This window comes from Aquarana catesbeiana, linkage group LG01, assembly GCF_042186555.1.
Source record: "Aquarana catesbeiana isolate 2022-GZ linkage group LG01, ASM4218655v1, whole genome shotgun sequence".
NCBI lineage: Eukaryota > Metazoa > Chordata > Amphibia > Anura > Ranidae > Aquarana > Aquarana catesbeiana.
In genome coordinates this window covers 455,459,822-455,481,730 of record NC_133324.1, presented here as the reverse complement: position 1 = coordinate 455,481,730, position 21,909 = coordinate 455,459,822, and the positions used below count along the sequence as shown (strand labels likewise).

The 21,909-nt window shown below is 44.0% G+C and overlaps 1 protein-coding gene across 1 annotated transcript in view; it reads right to left on the bottom strand.

Moving 5' to 3' along the window:
* The window catches only part of LOC141101731 (prostaglandin reductase 1-like), a 62,718-nt gene that overhangs the window by 22,577 nt on the left and 18,232 nt on the right, over positions 1-21,909 (bottom strand). Inside the window, exons 6-7 of the mRNA XM_073591028.1 lie at positions 8,121-8,238; positions 6,012-6,167 (exon numbers count right to left, since the gene is read on the bottom strand). Of these exons, the coding sequence (XP_073447129.1) occupies positions 6,012-6,167; positions 8,121-8,238 (274 nt within the window). The remainder of the gene's footprint in view (positions 1-6,011; positions 6,168-8,120; positions 8,239-21,909) is intronic.

Sequence of the window (21,909 nt, the reverse complement as noted above, 5' to 3'; positions counted from 1 at the left end):
AACAGGGAGAGAGGAGAGCCCTGCCTTGTTCCCCACTCCACTGAAAACCTCCCAGTTTAAATTTGCGCTACCCAGTACTTATATAGTAAATTGATCCATCTGCAAAAAGTAGGGCTAAACTCGAAAGCCTGTTCTACCTATAGCATATAAAAACTCCAGGTCAACGTATCAAAGGCTTTCTCTATATCTAAAGCCACCAATAGTCTGGTTTGGGAATGTGAGGATGGGAGCTGCAGGTGTGCGAGTAGTCGCCTCAATTTGATATCCATAGACTTCCCTGGCATAAAACTGGTTTGGCCTATGTTAATTAAAGCAGGAAAAACCTTAAAATAGTCTGGCGGCAGAGACCTTGGCCAAAATTTGTGGATCATAATTTAAACAGGGATATTGGCCTGTAGGAGGCACAACATTTTTGAGTCTTGGTCTGTTTGGGGAGGAGTACTATGTGGGCATAATACATAGTGGAGAGCAAGGATTCGGTTTTCAAATAATGAGGAGTAGAGACTCTGAAGTTTGGTGGCTAAGCATTTTGCATACATTTTGTACCAATTTCCTGGGAGGCCATCTGTACCGGGGTTTTGGATGGAGGAAGTGAGGAAACAGCAAGTTCTACTTCAAGTGTGGATATCGGGGCCTCTAAAGTCTCTACCTCCCTGTCATTGAGGGCAATGATAACTTCTAGGAGTTCAAAGGAAATGGCTTTAGAGGTAGGGCACCAAGGTCAACTGTACAATTCCTTGAAGGTATGAAACTCTTGAAGGATGGCTTTTGGATCAGAAATGTGGTCTCCAGCCACAGTCAGCAGTTCAGAGACCAGTCTGATAAATGGGGGATCTGCCACTAGTTTAGCCAAAAGGCGCCCGTTTTTGTCACCTGACTCAAAGATTCTGCCCGCAAACAAATGAACATTAGTTTATGTAAGGCTCTGTTTCCACTAGTGCGACTTTTCATGCGACTTGGGACTGAAAAGTCGCATGACAAATTGTTTCCCATGATTTCCAATGAGTACCGTTCATATCTGTGCGACTTCAAGTCGCAGCGACTTCGAAGTAGTCCCTGCACTACTTTGGTCCCACTTTGATGTGACTTGAGGTCCATAGATACAGGCATTGCTTCAAATCGCGGTAAAAAGTCGCGGTAAAATCGCGGTAAAAAATCGCGGCAAAATCGCGCGACTTTGGGGACGCACTAGTGGAAACATAGCCTAAGGGTTGTGTAATGGAGATTCACTGCTCTTCTGGCTTGGGCCAGATGGTGATAGGCATCTGGTGTGGGATGTTCCGCAAAGGAGACAGATGCTTCAGGTTCTTGGCTCTCTAAGCATATTGTCTCTGAATTGCAATCATCTCTGATGGCTTTAATTGACGATAAGTAATTGTCTCGCATTGTTGCCTTGAAGGCATCCCCCACAATTGCCAGAGAGGCAGTGTCATCATTGAGCGACCAAAAAGATTCAATTTGTTGACACACTATTTCAGCAACGTTTTCATTTTGAACCCATTGGGGAGCCAGTCTCCATGGACCCAGGTCCCTCTGACTTCCGAGATGGAGGCATAATTCCAATGGAGAATGGTCAGAGAGTCCTGCTGGAAGATGGGAAGCCTCAGGCAGTTTAGATAGAACTGAAGAGCTACCAAAAGCAAGATCAATCCTGAAACTCGATTTATGGGTTGCAGCCAAATGGGAGAAGGCTTTGGAGTTCACATGCTTCCACCTCCAGAGTTCTGTGAGAGCGAAGGTGTCTGCCCAATGTATCAGATCAGAACTAGCAGTACGGTGTGGGTTGGAGAAATCAAGTTTAGGGTCCAAAATTGGATTAAAATCCTCAGTAATAAAAGACACAAGTAGTTTGATAAGGGGCCAATTTCTCGTTTTAACAAAGGCCCACAGGACTGAATGGAGATCCAGTAGTAGTATGACATATCTACTTCCAGGTTCAGTTATGACTCTCTCCACTTTGCATGGTAGGGATTGGTTTATTAGTACAGCAACACCTCTTGCATATGTGGAATAGATTGCATGAAAAGCCTGCCTAACCCAGGATCTGCTCAGGGCCAAGATACGAATACCAGTCAGATGGGTCTCCTGTAAAAAACAGGATGCGCAGTTTATGCGAATTGAGACATTTGAATAGGAGGGAGCATTTGGATTTGTGATTGAGGCAGGCCTTGTATATTCCAGGAAACCAACTTGATTTCAGACATAGCCATGGCATACAATACAGCAGGGGAGTAATGCAACCTGTAGAGTATACAAAAAACCTCAGTGACTAAGTACACAACTGCCACCGTATATTGGTGTGAAAGCAAAAAAAAAAAAATTAAAATGAATAAATGGTGTTCACATAAAAACTGGAGAAATTGAGCAGCGAGAACTATAAAATAAAACTCCCTACTACTGAAACCCCAACATAAACTAGGCTTAGCAATTTGTTCCCAAAACTGAAGTATAAAAATATGCTACTCAGACAAAATTAAGGTTCGTAGATCTACTAGGAGCCCTCGTTGGGTGACCTTGGTGTGTCCTTGAGTAGGCAGTCTTGAGAAGGGGGGGTAATACTCTTTAAGAAGGCACTGTTAAGAGTCCTACAGGGATAACACACCTTCTTTGCCCGTAGTGCAGAGATATAACCTGTGTACCAACATAAAAGCCCTGTGGCTGCCAACAGCAACAACCAGATGTCAATAGGTGAAAATGATATTCTGTGCATAGAAAGGGCTCTAAAACAAGAAGTAGGAGTGGGTGGCCCTGCAGGCACCCCCAACATGAAAGCAGTAAATAGTTTTGCAGGTCTCCCAAAAAAAAAAAAAAAAAAAAAAACCCACACCCCATAAAAAAGGGGGAAAACTAAAGAAATGGAGCTGATAGGAGAAAGAGGATGGGATACTGTACAACTCACCAGAGACAACAAGCCATTTAAGCTGGCAGATCTACTCTGCAGAGAGTCAGGAGCCAAGCGTTGGTGGTTTCAGGTGAATCAAAAAATCTCAGTTCCCCCATAAGGGACTCGGAGGCGGCTAGGATACAGCATAGCTTTTTGCAGACTTTAGCAATTTTCTTTTTTTCTGAAGTTCAGCAGAAAAATCCAGAAACCGGTGCACTGCAGAATCTTGATAAGAGAGATCTGGGTGTTTCCTAGCTTCACCAAGAATCCTGTCCTGGTCCCTATAATTAAGGAACTGGACCAGGAAAGGTCTAGATGGAGCTCCTTGATAGCGACAGCCTGTTGGCACTCTGTGTGCGCGTTCCACTACATAAGTAGGCAAGACTTCTGCAAGACCCAGAAGTTTCCTAAAAATTGGATCTTCCTACATTCTTACCTGTAAAATCCATTTCTTGGAGTACATCACGGGACACAGAGCAGCCTTAATAACTACTATTTGGGTTATACGCTGCTTATAGGTCAGTGGTTCTCAACTCCAGTCCTCGGGACCCACCAACAGGCCAGATTTTAAGTATTACCTTGGGGAGTTGCAGATTGGAATACTGCAATCACTGAGCAGCAAATGATATCACCTGTGATGTATTTCAGCTATCTTGCAAACCTGGCCTGTTGGTGGGTCCTGAGGACTGGAGTTGAGAACCACTGTTATAGGTGAATGGACACTGGCAATCAAAAAAAAAAAAAAAAACCCACACACACACACACACACACACACACACACACCACACAGGAAGTTGCCCTCTATATAACCCCTCCAATACGGGAAGTATCTCAGTTTTGTAGCAAGCAACAAATTTCCCAGACAAATTCCCCTGTAAAATGTATTGATTTTACAGGTAATAATGTAGGAAAATAAAAAAAAAAAAAAAAACAAAAAAAAAAAAAACCAACAACTACCAATCTTCGTCATCGTACATCATAGGACACAGAGCAGCCATAATAATTACTATCTGGAACATCCCAAAGCAATGCCCTTGAGGGAAGGGAAACCGTGATTAGTCTGATGGCGGTTGTCGTAAAGGATCTACATTGCTGCTTACAGCACGCTCTGACCAAACACAGTCCTCTTGAGCTCTAACATCCACTTGATAAATTTAGTGAATGTATGCACTGAAGACCAAGTAGCGGCCTTGCGAATCTGAGCCATAGACACGTGATGACAAACTGCCCACGAAGCACCTGCCGGCCCCTTATTGGGCCCATCTGGCAGCACAAGAACTGGTTTTCTGAATTTGAGCGGATGCTTTCAAGTAAACTTTTACTGCATGCACCACAGCGAGAGAATGTAACAATTTTTCCTCTGTAGAATGAGGATTTGCAAAGAAGGTAGTGCGATATCCTGTATCCTAATAACCCATACCCTAATATGCAGCAGCGCTAATGAGCACCGATAGGTGGCACGTACTGATGGGCACCGATTTGCAGCACTGATATGCAGGACTGATAGGTGGCACTGGCTGATGGACACTGATATGCGGCACTGGTATGTGGCACTAATAAGTGTCACTTGGGGTACTTTCAGACTGAGGCATTGTGGGCGTCGGCGGTAAAGCGGCGCTATATTTAGCGGAGCTATTAGGCCACTAGTGGGACGGTTTTAACCCTCGCTAGCGGCCGAAAGGGTTAAAACCGCCCGCAAAGCGCCGCTTTGCTGGCGGGTTTGCAGCGCTGCCCCATTGTTTTCAATGGGAAGAGCCGCTTTAGGAGCGGTGAATACACCGCTTCTATAGCGATGCAAAGATGCGGCTTGCAGGACTTTTTGTACCCTCAGGCTTTCACACTGGAGACACAGGAGAGGCTCTTTACAGGCACTATGCAGGCACTATTTTTAGCGCTGTAGCGCCTGTAAGGCTCTTCAGTGTGAAAGTGCTCTTATGGGCAAAGATAGGTGAAACGGTTTGGTAGGCAGTGGCACTGAAAATAATGCAGCACTAAAATAATTGCTGGCAGCCTGGCACGATAAAATAAAAAAAAAAAAAAAAAAAAAAAAAAAAAAAAAAAAAAAAAAAAAATCGATAAGTAATGAGTATACAAGAGCCCATCTTGATACACCCTGCACTTGGCCTCAGTAAGCCTAGTCAGAATGCAGCAGCGGACATCTTGTTACACCCCGCCCATATAGTTAGTGAACTATATGGGCGGGGTGTAACAAGATGTCCGCTGCCGCCTTGTGACTGCAGGCTACTGAGGCTGAGTCCAGGGTGTACAAAGATGGGAGATGCACTGTACAGCTTCTGACGGAGACTCGGGCCGTCACTTCCGTAAGCTACTGACGGCCCGGATCACCGACCCGGGTCCGCTGCCGCTTTGTGACTGCAGGCTACTGAGGCCGAGTCCTGGGTGTACCAAGATGGGAGATGCAGTGTACAGCCTCTGACGGAGACTCGGGCCGTCACTTCTGTTAACGACTGACAGCCCAGGTCACCGATGCTGATGGATGGCACACGGCTGCGGCCCACACCCCTGCCCCATAAGCTTACCTTCCTCTGCTGCAAGCAATCTCACTGTGCCAGGACACGCGCTCCGCCTTCTCCCACCCACTGACTTCTGGGATGCAAAGGTATTGGGGGAAGCATCGGGAGCATTTGCCCGAGTACAAGTACTCGGGCAAATACTCAGTATCGATACTAGAATTGGTATCGGTGCAACCCTAATTTCTACCATAGGTTTGAAATTGTAAGGATCAAATGGGTTTAGGTTTCAGACAACATGTCAAAGTATCCTTTAGACAGGCTTCCATGAATAAAACGGTCCTGATAGAACTGAGATCTGCTGCTTCCATAATGGTCCTGCTCCTGGATGTATAATGAACACAGTGATACAACTCATTCACATTTACAAACACCGTTAAAAAAAAACGGTTGTTGCTGTCATCATGACGGTGCATATTTGTACATGTTACTGCATAGACATGTAACTACTTTGCCAAGAGGCTAATTATGTAATGCAAACATTTAGTAACCCAAAGCAGGTCATAGTAATAAAAAATGTTTCTCAGTTAAAAGCAAAGTAATTTTTTTTTTTTTTTTTCTAATTACTACAATACATAACGCTCAAGCAAACTTACATTCTCAAAGTAACAGTCATAGCCCTCTGGAGATGCTGCCTTCAGTGCTTCCTCAAAAGAGCCCACTGTCTTATAGTTGAAAGCTTCATCAAAACCAATTTCCTTTAAATACTCAACTTTTTCATCTGAGCCAGCAGATCCGACTACTTTACAGCCCTGATGAGACAAAAAAAAAAAAAAACCACACACATTTTTACTTTTGAAAATTCATTTCAGGTCATAGGTCTCTTCGCTGTGCGTTTTTGATTTGGGGCTGACGGAAATTGTACACAGATACTTTAAAAGAGAAGTAAAAAGGATTCCCCTCCACGATTCATACTTACCTAGGTGGATGCAGCATCAGTCCAATGCTGCATCTGTCCCCCGGTGCCTCCAACACTGAGAACAGAGCCTTCGAACACCGCCAATCACTCGGTTCTCCCAGCTCCTTGAGCAGACAGCTGCAGCCACACCTCTCTACTCTGCCCCCTCCTCGCTCACTGGAGCGCTGAGCTGTGGAGGGGGTGGAGCAGCCGACTCTGGCTCTCAGTGGCTCGCTCTGTCTGTTTATAGTGGATCGGATGCTTGCGGTTGCCAGCGGACACTTGTCCGCTGACATCCGCTGCTTAATAGAGAGCACTGGATGGTCCAATCGGGTCCGCCTGAAAGACTGGCAGACGGACCTGATCAATCCATCAGTATGAAAGGGACATTACCTTCATAGCTGCGATACTTTAGGACTCTCACATCAGCAGTTGTGTTAGAACACAGCCGCTGGCATGCAGTGAGAATGCTGCAGTGCTTATGTGCTGAAAACACAGCAACCTTTCTATTCTCCCCCCCCTCAAAGTTTACTGAAATTTCTGTGACATTTTTTGCAGTGCTATTGGCTGCAGAGCAGTGGATCGTATTGCAGCATGTGGTGGAAAAAAATAAAAGTATGGCATCGTACTTTTCATGATATACAACCCACATCAGTGTTGTGAACTGAGCCGATTGTAACCAAAAAGGCAAAGTTGCCGTGTCTTGGGTCTGTGCAGGTCAAGCACAGTCCCAATGCACCTAGTGGGACCAGGCCCTAAACATGTCATTTTTGCAACATTTAGTCTCAGGGGAAACAGCCTACCTGATCAATGGGATGTGTCATATGCACAGTGCTATGTAAATTGCTATAGTTGCTGTGCTTAAACCACAATAGTTATGTAGCAACCTCCTAGCCGCTAGCATAGGTAAATTTAGTCTGGCTCTTCTCTAGGCAAATAAGCAGGATTATTTTGTTTTTGGACTGTGTAGTGCTTCAAAGGCTGTGCGGCTCTGTTGCCTCCCCTTTGCTTCTAGAACTCTCTGGATAGTTCTGGAACTTAGAGGATTTGAGGAACAGAGGCTACAGCCTGAATATTCATGGAGTTCCCACCAACACCTGGGAGGTGAGGACAAAAAGGTGGGGAAACAACCCATAAATACTTAGGAGCCTGGCAGTCTAGGAGCAGAGTCCAGGGTACAGTCTGGAGAGACGAATATCTTTTGTTGAATGACTTAGAAAAGGAGATTGCTTCCAACACCTGTGCTTCCCTGAGCCCTCTGCAGCCGTGATCACACACAATGAAGAATAATTTGGAAGTTCCACAGCATATACTTTGACAGGCAGCACCACACTGAAATATATAAATAAGCAGCCCTTGTAGGATTCTAGGATTAGAAATAAGCTGGGTTGCCTCTGGGTTTATAATGTGAGCAATGTATCTAGAAAGCATTAGCACATTTTATGCCAAGTATCTTTTGTTTGGAGTTGCTCTCTAAAAGAAATCTGTAAGGCATCCCCTACTAACCTTCTGAAAATAATTGCCTGGCTTCCACAGTATTCTTCTGGCCTCTGAACCACTGACTTACAATAAGTTTGTCAATTACGAGTTCTGACTTCTCTTGCAGCAAACTTATTTAGGGCTAGTGCCTCAAAGAACGGAAGCAATGTGACCTGCCTGAGAGCCAGGCGAGTAGCATGTTCAAAAGAAGGTGAGCAATGACAGAACACGTTTCTTTTGGTAGGCTTCATTTAAAAATTCATATGAGCTTTTTTGGGGAAAAAATAAAAATGACAAGGAAATCACTATTTTAAAAAGGTAAACTTACTTTGATTTTTGCTATCTGTCCCACTAAAGAACCCACAGCACCAGCAGCGCTGTTAACAAGAACCACGTCGCCTTCCTTGGGACTGCAGACTTCCAACAAGCCAAAGTATGCTGTCAGACTGTAAAAATGAAAGCACATGTTAAATCACAGTTGTGGTGGCTTTTGTACTATTTTGAACTATTAACCAGAACATTCAATTAGAAGTCAACTAAACAGTTTTATTACACTGAAACTAATATCAGACAAATTCACATTGGATGTCAAGTCTGCATGTTTCTGAAATGAGCTAAACAGATATCTCAGTTACTGTTTAAAAAGGAACTCTATACAGAGGTGATATCAGCTTTTACACACAGAATCCGATGCAGCTCTGCATGGTAGCCAGCTTCTAACGTCAACTTGTTCAATTAAGTTTTGACAATAAAACATGGAAGCCGATTGGCGTCTATGCAGAACTGCAGATTATGCACACTCCAGCTTTTGTAAACCTTCACCACAGTGTCTGTTGCACTGTTCAGCCATTCACAGGAAGCTTTGTATCGTATGAATGAATACAAAGTTTCATCTGATTGGTTGAGGTGGAGATCATGATGTAATCCGATCGCCACTCCATCTCAGCCAAATCGGAGGAAGCCCTGTATAGTGCATAGAATACAAAGTTTCCCGTAAAGGACTGAGCAGAGCTCAGCCCAACTCTATTTTGTTATGGAGCAAGACCGGAAATCTCCATCCCGATGCCGCAAACACATAGCTGAGGCTACATACAGTTTTTACAGCGCACACAGCTACTGCATCTGTCAATGGAGTAAATAGTTTGATTGGCCCAGCCAAACTATTTAAACTTCACTAATACTTGGAGTTAGGCTTAAATAACCAAGTTTGGTGTTAATGACACGGAGTCAAATTAAAAAAAAAATTAAATTAAAGCTTGTTACAATCTGCAGGATGTCATTTGGATCGAGTCAATGTCTGCTAGCACTCCTGAGACCGCAAGTTATAAAACTTTCTTGCCACAACTGGATCAGTTTTACAGATCACACTTGCAGTGCTTAATTCAGAGAGGCAGAACATACACTAAGGCCTCTTTCACACGGACTGTCCGTTCAGGTCCACCTGTCAGTTTTTAGGCGGACCTGAACGGACCCTCCATGGAGCGTCGAATGTCAGCGGTGACATGTCCGCTGACATCCGCTCCGATCCGAAAAAGTGTAACGGAGGAAAAACCTACTTTTCCATCCGTTTTCGATCGGATCGTGTGACGACGGACTCTATGGTCCGTCATCACCCGATCCCCCATAGGGGAGAGCGGCGCTCTGACAGGTGACCTGTCATCTTCCTGCTCAGCGGGGGATCGGCGGAGCGATCCCGCTGAGCAAGCGGATGTTCATGGGGCGGATCATCACGGATCCGTCCCGTTTGAAAGAGCCCTAATATGGTTTTATTTAAAAGTTTTTAAAAAAAAAAAAAAAAAAAAAAACACCCTTTTGCTTCCAAAGCAATCCCCCCCCCCCCCCCCTTTAAACCATAAAAACCTCACACTCACTCTTTCTGAAAGCAGAGGCCCTGTAAAATATATGAAACGGTAGTTGGAAATGTCTACAAATTTCTGCAACTGTCGAGTAGTGGGATACCAAACATGTCAACCTTTAACTACCAGGCCATAGTAAAATGACGTCCTTGACTTTGTGAGGGGATATCAGAATGATGCTTGTAGCTACAGCCATATGTACATGGGAGGCATTCATAAGTTTTAAATTACATGGTGAGATTCCGCTTCGTGTATTGCAATACTAAACAACGGTTGAGCTTTACCTCCCTTCTCACAATGTCTTCACAAGTCCATAACTCATTGAAAATGTGTGGCTAATGTCTTATTTCAACAGACATGCAAGGAGGCTGTATGGGGCTTAAATGCAGGTTAATCTACAAATCTCTGTAATTATTAGACTAACCAGAATATTGTAAACAAAGCACTTAGTAATTCGGATGTCACAAAATTATATGAAAATAAAATACTGCAATAAAAAAAAAAAAAACACAAAAAAAAACTTAAAATGTGTGCTCATTTAAAATAAATATATTCCTCATGATACTAATTTGATTTAGTGCCATCCAGAGACCAGAAAAGACAGTACAATATGGATGCAAGTTAATTCTTCATAGCAGAAAAATGCAAAGTGCACAAACATAATAACGATGCCATTAAACAGGTACTCCAGGCACAGACCATTTTACATTTTCTGAAGCACAAGTGTAACCCCCCCACCTCCACACACACAAAAAAAAACAAACAAAACAACACAACTCTAGTCCGGTGTATAAAAATGAGAAGATCGCTGCTCTATACTGTACAATTCATAAATTCTTTACACTAGAGCCAACGCTGTACTTTGCAGCTCTCATACACAGAAGCTCCAATGTCATTCACCCGCTCCCCCACCACCATCCAGATAATGCCTGGTCTTTTGTTGTTAGTTCACAGAATACAAAGTGTTCTATGAAGAACCACGGTGAGAGGTGGGCCAAATATAGGACCCCAAGGCTTTCATGCAGAGCAGCTGTTAGACATCATGGGACCCCGTGAGGTATAACTGACAGGGGAGGGGCTTGAGCCAGACCATCCCTCCCACTAGCCCGCAGGCATCCAGCAGAGAAAGAGGCAGCGTGAAGGTATCAGGTGTATGTATAGAATTTACAGAATTCAGGTGTCAAGAATATACAATGTACGGAGTGCAGGGGTCAGGAGTATGCAATTTACACAGTGCACTTTCAGGAGTACGTACATAGTTCAGGGGTTGAGAATGTTTAATGTACAGGGCGCAGGGGGTCAGGAATGGGTATGTACATAGTTCAGTGGTCAGGAATGAGTACCATACAGAGTTCAGGGATCATGAGTGGGCAATATACATAATTCAGGGGTCTGGAGTAAGTAATACATAGAATGCAGGGGTGTTGAGTATGTAACATACAGATTGCAGCAAATGGAAGTTTACAAAAAATTAACCCCCACTGTCATGTTTGGAGGCGGAATGCAACCCATTCCACTGAATGGGGCCACCTTACAGCCGTGTACAATGAAAGCAGTTGCAGCGAGGTGGTGCACGTTTTTAGGGATTAAATCAGTCGGTGAGGAGACGACATAACTCTTCTTCACTGCCTGTCAAACACCCTCTGAAAACTAATCCACTCTTCAGAGGGTGACAAATGTACACTAATCCACCTTAATAATGCCCCTGAGATGGGTCACTCCAAAACATGTCCAGGGTATTGCTGCAGCACCAAATGTTACTTCTAGAGGCTTATCTAAAATAAGTCCAAATGACAGAAAATACAGAAGCAAGAGAAAAAAAAAAAAAAAGGGGGGGGGGGGGGGTAGCCTGCAATTTTGGTGAGTCAAAGATACCATCCACAATCTTTTGGATATGTGGGAGGGCAACTGGGTGTAAGAACATTGTGCAGCCTGACTTGGCTACAAAATGAACATGAGTTGAAAGCCATCTGGTCAACCTACTGCTGATGCAAGAGGAACAAGGAGCATAAAGGGGGGACCATTTAATCCCTTGTGGGTTCAAGCAGAGTAATCTGCCTCTGCGTTCCTGACAATTATATTAAGGTCCTGGCACATTGATCTAGAAAAGGCGAGGACTTTAACGTAATTGTCAACAAACATGGCAGGGCCCAGGAAAGTTTTTTTTTTTTTTTTTTAATAGCTGCAGAGCAGGGATTACTACTGTACCCTGGCGCCCTGAATTTGGGAGTTCCTTCTCTGCCTCATGACCCCCCTGCTAAATTGATAGGGCCAGGCTTGACACAGGAGGACTGATGAAAACAGGGCTGCGGACAAGAAGGTATGTGAGCTGTGACTTTGAGTACAGAGCAGCAATGTGCTCATTTAGTACATAGATAGGACTAGGGGTTATATTCCCCCCTACCCCCTCCCCCTTCTTAGAAGTTCTAAAATTGCCTGTGCCTGTAGTTCCACCTTAAACTTTCCAAATGCAGAGTAAAAACCAAAACACCTCTGGTCACAGAACAGGATAAAAAAACTATGCTTTGTACATTTTCAATCACTTTTATAAGAACGTTGTGCAGAACAGAAGCATAACCCAACTCTGAAATTCACAACCTATAGTGAGCTTGTCCTATTAGCATGTTCAACAAGTAAAACATCTTTAGGGCTGGCTGAGGTCACCCTGTTGAGCAGCAGTGCCAGCAACACATGTGTTATTGCAGCACAATAGTGTGAACCCAGCCTAAAGGTTTGAATTGTTGGGATATCTTCACGAATATTTAATGAGACCGATAAGAAATCAAGAAAGTAGTGCAAAGTGCAGCAATAGATTATATATTACTTAACTGAAGTCAGGTCATTGGGTGCATTCTGACTGATGACTCAATTTTTCACATGGTTATTTACCCAAGTCCCTGTACACACAGGCTTCGAAATGTTAAAAGACAAGTGTATATGGCAAGCGTTTACGTTTTTTTAAACAAGTTTTAAACAAAGGGCCGTTAAAGCAATCGTCAGTTCTAGTAAGAAGATGTTGAACATAAATCCCAAACGGGAGTGTTGAATGTCACATTGAACAAGCTGCTAGCAGTCTTACCAAGTGTCAAGGAATGCTGAAGCTTACTAAAGCCTGATAGCAGCTAATGCAACAGCCAGCACTCCTATTAAGATCTAAAGTTTAACCTCTTCAAAATGAAGTTGATGGGTGCTTTAACAAAAGGTACTTGAATCTGCCTAAAAAGTGCTTTGTAGAAACTTGCTGTACATACTGTTTATATAAGCTAAAGCCCATATGTACAAGTCCTTACTCAATAGGTCAGTTTATATATAGGCCGGGCGGCACAGTGGTGCAGTGGATAGCACGCTCGCCTAGCAGTAAGAAGGGTCGCTGGTTCGTTGGAGTTTGCATGTTCTCCCTGTGCCTGCGTGGGTTTCCTCCGGGTACTCCGGTTTCCTCCCACACTCCAAAGACATGCTGGTAGGTTAATTGGATCCTGTCTAAAGGAGGCTGCCATTTTGCTGAAGCCCAAAGCCCCAGCAGTAAAGCGTGATTTACTGGTTTAAAAAATAAGAAAAAAAAAAAAAAAAAAGGGGGAGAAGTTTGATTTGATTGTGTACTAAACTGTCAAACCATCAAATGGCTGGTGTCGTAACTGATCACATGTGCAGCACCATGGCAGTTGCAGATCAAACGAACAGCTTCCTTGGCTGTAAAAGGATAGGAGGGTTTAATTCTGCTTTAAGGCAGTCAGCAAATCGGCCTCTACAAACTCAGCAGTGCCTAAAAATGGAGAGCAACTGAGCATGTGCAGAGCAGGGTAAGGCAGTTTATTACTGGCTTTTAACCGATTGCCGCCCGCCATATGATGGCCAGGTGGCGCGGCTCACATTCTGGGATGGCATCATATGCCCTTTAAACAGGGAATGAGTGCGATCGTGCGCGCATCCCTGTACCCTCGGTGGCGGCGTGTCACGGAGACACCACTCACCACCGAGGGGGGTAAACAGCCATTGGGCACAGCTGTTTACCACGTGATCGGCCGTGATGAGGTCACGGCTGATGACAGATGGTACCGCCCCCATTGTGCACAGCGCATGATCGGGAGCGCGCCACGCATGCACGTTGGTGGCGGCGTGTTCCCGGGAACACTGCTCGTCACCGACGATGGTAAACAGCCATTGGCCGGCAGCTGTTTACCACGTGATCGGCTGTGATCCTTTCACAGCCGATCACTAAATGTAAACACAGAGCGATAACTAGCTGTTACCAGCTCTTCTCTCCTCACACGCCATTTCCAGTGTGAGGAGAGAAGAGCCATGAGCAGCGAGTTACCGATCTGTGTCGTCATCTGTCACCCAACAGTCACCACAATCACCCCATAAAGTGCACCTGTCACATAAGACTGCCATCAGTGACCGTCAGCGGTGCACCTGTCAGCCATCACCCATCAGTGACCGTCAGCCATCACCTGTCACCCATCAGTGACATCAGCCATTACCCATCAGTGACCGTGACCTGTCACCCGTCTGACCATCACCCATCAGTGTCCCTGGCCTGTCACCCATCAGTGACCATCGCTGTCACACCGTCATCATCTATCAATAAAACGTCACCTGCCATCTGTCACACAGCTATCAGAGTCATGTCCAAAAGATTATACACCAGTGAGGAGGCGTTCCAGATCCTCTCCATGACTGATGAGAGCAACGGGGAGTTCTCATCAGATTCCAATTCTGAATCAAATTCGGCATTTGAACCCAATAGTGAAATCCGCAAATGATTTGGAGGAAGAATGGGTGCCTCCTAAAAGGGCACGGCACCCTGGAAACCAGGATTATATTCCAAGGCCCAGTACCAGCGCTGCCACCAGCAATAGGCCCCAAGAACAAATTCCCAGGCCTAGTACCAGCGCTGCCGCCGGCTATAGGCCCCAGGTACAAATGCCCAGACCCAGTACTGCCACATCACGCCTGAGTACCAGCACTGGATATTCAAATCCCCCAACTACTGGAGTGTCACGTCCCCCAAGAGCCAGGGCCTCTACATATATGCTAGATGGTCTTGCCAACCCAACATGGCTGCCATCCGACTCTGGTTCATCAATTATTCCCCCTTTCACAGCACAGCCAGGTGTGCAGGCCAACACCCAAAATTTCACAGCAATTGATTTTTTTTTTATCTGTTTTTGCCCGACACTTTGCTGCAATTCATTGTGGACCAGACAAATTTATATGCCCAGCAGTATATTGCCAACAACCCCCAATCATCCTATGCCCGTCCATTTGAGTGGAGAGATCTGAATTTGGAGGAGTTAAAATTGTTTATGGGCCTCACCCTAAACATGGGGCTTAAAAGAAAAAAAAAATATATATTTATGATGAAGGACATGCCTATTGGGCCACTAATCCCATCCACAACATGCCCATTTATTCTGCCGTAATGGCCAGGTCCCGATACGAAATAATGCGTTTTGTTCATTTTAGCGACAACACCCAGTGCCCTCCCCGCAATCATCCAAATTACGACAAATTATATAAACTTCGCCCACTGATAAAATTTCTTTTCCCAACAATTTGCAGAACTTTATGTCCCCGATCAGAATAGACGTGTCGCTGAGTCCCTGGTACCCTTTTCAGGCCAGCTAGGAATAAAGCAATATATTCCTAGCAAAAGGGCCAGATACGGAGTAAAATTATACAAGCTCTGTGAGAGCCACGGAATACTTGTATGCGTTCCGCATATATGAAGGAAAAGATTCCCAGCTCCAGCCCCCTGAGTGCCCGGCCTATGTGGGCACAACTGGAAAGATTGTATGGAACTTGGCATATCCACTTCTGAACAAAGGATATCACATATACCTTGACAATCTCTACACTGGCCTGCCCCTTTTCAAACACCTATACATTGCAAAAACCCTGGCCTGCGGAACCTCCAGAAAAAATAGGAAGGGCTTCCCACAATCTCTAGCAAACAAAAAGCTGCGAAGGGGGGAAAGAGCAGCATTGAGATGCAACAAAGTGTTGGCCTTGAGGTGGAAGGATAAAAAAGGGACGTGCACATGATGTCCACCATCCATGACGACACTACAATTGAGGTTCAAAGAAGACGAGGTCCCATTGAAAAGCCAGTATGTGTCCAAGATTATAATAATCTCTACATGGGGGGGGGGGTGGATTTCAATGATCAAATGATTCAGCCCTATTTGTCGATAAGGAGGTCCTGATTCTGGTACAAGAAGGTAGCAAATTTATCTCATCCATTTGGCCGTTTATAATTCCTACGTAGTCTACACCAAATCCACAGAAAGCCCCGCCCCCTTCCTACAATTCATAGAAGAAGTGGTTACGTCCCTCATCTATCACCAAAGACACCCCCCAGAAGACCTTCGCTCTGAGGCTGTTTGCCGACATGAGCGCCACTTCCCCTTCAACATTCCACCATCTGAAGCAGGCCGAAAGACAGAAAAAAAAAAAAAAAAAAAAAAAAAAAAAAAAAAGGGGGTTGCGTGTGCACCAAAAGAGGATTTCGAAAAGATACCAGCTACCATTGTCCCCAGTGTCCCTCCCAACCTGGCCTTTGCATTGGTGAATGCTTCCACCTTTATCATACATCCCTAAAATATTAGCCCATATTTTTTAACCATTTCCCCATTTTCATCATCTGTGCTGACCATTTTCCATGCTTCCCCAAACAACCATGCCACTGCCTTTCACGTTAACTGACCCTGGCCTGTTTTGTGACTATGCCTTTGCCTACCGTTTGGACTGGCCCCACGTGAACTGACCCTGGCCTGTTTTATGGACTATGCTTTTGCCGACCGCTTGGACTGATCTGTTGCCCTGCTACTGTAGTACACAGGGGTATCACATATGCGAGGGGCTCCAGAATTGTTTTTCCGGATGGAGAAATCAATTTTTTTGTTTCCTCCGGGTTTCGGAATTTCCGGATTAGGGTCTGGAGTCTTCATAGAGATTTGGGTGGGTCGAAGCCTCTATCCCTGAGCACAAGTCTTACCTGATTGCGGCCCTCAGCCTGCTGCTGACTTACTGCCATCATGTCTCTGCCTGCCGCATGAACGGACCACACCGCTACCTGGACTATGCAAATAATTAGCTGTAGCAAGAGGCAGTATGTTTATGAAGGGATGGAGAGCGGTACAATGAGTGTCTGCAGGTAACAGTGTACCAGGACCAATATTATGGCTGTGCTGGCTGTCTCTGCCTGGACAATTTCTACGGACTGTGCTGTGCTGACAATATCCTTGTGCTGACTATAGACAATATTCCTGCCTGCTGCCTGGATAATTACTATTGCTGTCCCTAAGCACATCCCTGCCTGCTGCCTGGACCAGTGCTCTCCTTTGTGGATACTACTAAAAAGCACAGGTAATTTTTTTTTTTTTTTTTTTTTTTTTTACCCTTTCCGCGAAAGAATTTATATTGGATTGTAATTCTTGGTATGTACATGCTATGTGTTAGAAATATGAAGGGCCTTCAAAAATGATAGGTTGCCAGGAAATTATATATGTCATTTATGCTCCTAGAATGCCTGATGGTGCTACTTGGATGTTGGGCCTCTGTATGTGGCCAGGCTGTGTAAAAGCCTCACACATGTGGTATCACCATACTCAGGAGGAGTAGCAGAATGTATTTTGGGGTGTCATCTTTGCTATGTACATGCTGTGTGTTGGAAATATCTGATAAATGGACAACTTTGAAAGCATTTTCTGTTTTCCACATTTTCCAAAAACTTCTGAAAAAAAAAAAAAAAAAAACGTTCAAAAGACTCATTATGCGTTGGGGTGTTTGCTTTCCAAAATGGGGTCATTTTGGGGGCAATTCCATTGTCCTGGTGCTCCAGGGCCTTCAAAAGTGTAATAGGTGGTTGAGAAATGAGATGTGTCATTTATGCTCGTAGAACGCCTGAAGATGAGATAGGATAGAAATAGATAGAAATAAATAGGATAGGATAGGATAGGATAGATAGCTCTTAAATTTTGGGAAAAAAAAAAAAAAATACCCCTCACTATGCTACTTAATACCTTGGAATGTCTACTTTCTAAAAAGGGGTCATTTGGGGAATATTTGTACTTTCCTGACTTGTTAGTGTCTCAAAAAAAGATAGGCCTTCAGTACATCAGGTGTGATCAATTTTCAGTGATTTGCACCATAGTTTGTAGACTATAACTTGCACAAAGACCAAATAATTTACACTTATTTTTACCGAAGATATGTAGCAGTATAAATTTTGGCCAAAATGTATGAAGAAAAATGACTAAATTTGCAAAATTTTATGACAGAAACAAAGAAAAAGGCATTTTTTTCCCCACAAAATTTACAGACTTTATTTATAGCACAAAAAATAAAAAAAACAGTAGTGATTAAAAACGCCTCCGATGACGTCCGTGTGACGAAACGCGTAAGGCGGGACTATCTTGGCACGCACAACGTCACTTCCTGCTACTGTGGTTTTCGATAGCTGACCGGTGGAACGCAAGCGGCAATTGTGCACTACGCTGCGTCCCGGAACGGCTAGTGGAGGTAGAGAGCTTGCATGCTCCCTCCTCTCCCTTTATACTTGTTTATTTCTTTGGATTCATTATGCTCCTTTTGGATTGTTTAAACATCTACAAATAAAAGATACTTTATGGAGTTACGCTATGTGGAGCAATTCTTTTATTACATATAATACTCTGGAGCGGATGTCCGGCCGGAAATAGGATTACAACAGGGGATTGTCATCTTCCCCCTTCTCCTTCACGAGTGGCTGATCCGGGTTGAGGGGATACCAACACATAATGATCTGATTGGCACCTGGATTTGATCGGCATCTGGCGTACAAACATCCTATGCTTATACCCCTGCAGGGGTATAGCGTTCCGGTGAGTGGGATCACATCAGGGGGAGTTTGTTTTAAATATTTGGAGGAAATTCGGTGGAAGACATCATATGAACTCTTTGGCCACTTTCACATGGGACTCTATACTGTTATCAATTAGTTCATTATCTCTATATATACATATTAATTATTTACTGGTTTGAGTCCTAATATCTGCACATTTAAAGTATATTTATATGACATTTTTTCCACGTATCTACTTTTTGCATTCCTAGCACTTTATTACAGAGGACTGTGGATACCCTCTACTTTACAAAAAAATTTTTATATAAACCTCACATTTGTGTATGTGGTATATATGAATTTTTTCACACATATTGTTTTGCATTTTTTGTTTTTTATAGAGGATTGTGGACACCCTTTATTCTAATTTAACATCTGCAGTTTATTTCTATCATCCAGTAGTGGCTGGAATATTGCCACTTGTACTGCACCTGACACTTTTTGCACTTATATCTTTTTACACCATATTATTAGTGGTTATTAATACTAATAATTTTTATATGAGATCATAGCTGTTTTTATATTTATTGTCATTCACTAATTTATTTATCAACTAGCATTCTTTTATCACTATTTATTAATTCCTACTTTTCCTATCTACACGTGGGATAAAACAGGGGTGCATTTTGAGGGTACCACTTATTGGTGTCCGCTATAGCATGTCACATTGGCACACCTATCACCACCATTAAACACACATCATATACCAATACATCCTTTTTGCACAGCGCCATTCCCTATTTTTGTTATATTTATAAAAACCACCAAAAGAAAGCTCTATTTGTGTGAAAAAGAGGACGCAAGTTTCATATGGGTACAGTGTTGCATGACTGAGTAATTGTCATTCAAATTGTGAGCGCTGAAAGCTGAAAAATGGTCTGGGTAGGAAGGGGGTGTAAGTGCACTGTACTGAGGTGGTTAAATAGTATAAAACACTTATTTGTAATGTTTTACATAGCTATACCTGCAAAAGGGGCCAGCCTGAAGACCTCTAGCAGGACTTACTTTTCTGACTAAAGTTCCACTTTAAGGTACCCGTAGACATTAGATGGCAGTCTATGGGCCTGGCCAGTTTCTGATGCACTAGGGACAATGTAAAGTGACTGGGAGTGCTTGGAGTGACTGGTTGTATTGCGAGTGCTGAAAGCTGTGAGTAACTGAGTGTATCTGGGAGTATTGCAAGCTGTGAGAACCGAGAGTGCTAAGAGTACCTGGAAGTACTGTGAGTAACTAAGTACTGCGAGGAGGAAAGCATGCCGAGGACCGTGTGATCAGAGAGCCAGAGGAGGAGAGAATGCAGAGGGCTGCGTAAATCAGGAATAGAATAGAGAGTTTAATCAATAAATTGAGCAGAGAACAACTCCTAATCATCTAGGATTATCCCAATGAAAATTAGTGGGTACGATGTCCAATAGGTATGGTAATGCGACTCGGTGCACATCATGTGACATGTACAGTTCCTTGAGCATCAGTTTGAGGGCGAATACTGCTGCACAAAATGTGAGCCGCATGCTTCTTTGGAAGTCCAGGTCCTGAATCTAGGGAAGCAGCTGGCAACACTCCAAAGCATTGCCAACCTGAAAGAGTATGGACCATACCCCTCAGGTGCTGGTAGGGGCCAGCACAGAGGTTTGTGGAGATACAGGAGAGCAGACACAAGAGCAGAGTAGTTGGGTGACAGTTAGGCAGGGTAGAGGGGAAAGCATCAGGGAGGCCAGTCCTGAGCTGGCACATCCCAATAAGTACGCCCTGTTGCGTGATGTCGGGAGGCCAGTCAAGGAGTGGCATTGCTGGAGCAGAGCAACTCCCCTAGCTGCCAGGGGAACAACTCCTCCAGTGAGGACGGGGCAAGACAGATTCTGGTGGTAGGGAATTCAATTATTAGAAGGACAGATAGGGCTACCTGTCACAAAGACCGTGATCACTGAATGGTCTGTTTACCGAGTGCTTGAGTTTGGCACATCATGAATCATATGGACAGATTGCTGCATGAGGCTGGGGAGGACCCCGCTGTCATAGTACAAATTGGTACCAGTGACAAAGTTAGGAGGGAGGTGGAGTGTCCAAAAAAAAAAAATAAAAAAAATTATCATTATAATAAGATGTTAAGGACTTGGGAGCGAAATTGAAAGAAGAGGAGACCTGCAATGTAGTATTCTCAGAAATACTGCCTGTACCTGGAGCCACACCAGAGAGCTTAGGGAAATTAACAAGTGGCTGAGGAACTGGTGCAGAAACTAGAGGTTTGGGTTCCTGGAGAACTGGGCTGACTTTTCATTTGGTTACCAGCACTTTAGCAGGGACGACTGCATCTACAAATGGGGAGGGCGCAGCTCTGTTTGGAGAGAAGATGGCCAGAAAGTTAGAGGGAATATTAAACTAGGTGGTGGGGGGAGAAGAGGGACTCGATATAGTGATTGCCAGCAATGAGCAAGGTTCAGCGGGTAATAAATGGGGGCATTAATGGTAGAATAACTAGAATACCTAAACACAAGGTAAGTTGGCCCAATCCCAATTGCAGCCTCAAAACAACGAACAAGCAGGAATGTACACAAACGCTAAAAGTCTAGCTAATAAAATGGGAGGCGACGAGAACACGCTGCAGGGGCACGTCGCGGGGCGGGGCAACGTGTTTGTCACCTCCTACTGCTGCTGTTGTTTCCAGTAGGACGGGCTGTCTGTGAGCTTCCGGCCAGCGCTCCAGACTACGCTACATGCCTACTAACATGTGAGTTTAACCTTTTACTTATCCAATAAAGTCAATGATTTTACACTATATGGAGCTGTGGGCTGATGTCTGAGTACCTGTCAGTGTGAACATCTTTAGCCTGACCCTGCAGTCTTTGATGTCCCATCTCGGTACAGGGTCTCTGATCCACTGGTCGTGGTTCGAAGCAGTATTAACAAACAGCTTTCTCTGATCCTCTGTAACCGAGGGGGGGGGGGGGGGGGAATCATGAGTTTCTGGTAAGCGGCCAGTCTGATTTCACGGTGGTGGAGCAAGCATGCTTTTTTTCTTCTCACAGCAAGAATTTATGTTTTTTGGAACTTTAAGATACTTTTATACCACTTGGGTGATTTATTTTTTATACATGGACTTTTTATTATCACTTTGAACATTTTATTTTTGGATTGATTATTCATTTGACCTGTGTTTTGTATATTTTGTATACACTAAAGGGGAACTCTTCACTTAGTTCTAAATATTTGGTTTGGTGATGATGTGTATGATCACCAAATCTGTTTTAGCGCATTCAACCCCCCCTTTTTTCTCATTTAATTTCACTGTTTGTGTTACATAGATGAATCGCGGCTATAATTGTTATTTTTTTATGTATTTCACCGTAGCGCAGTTTAAGCTAAAAATTAGCATTCAT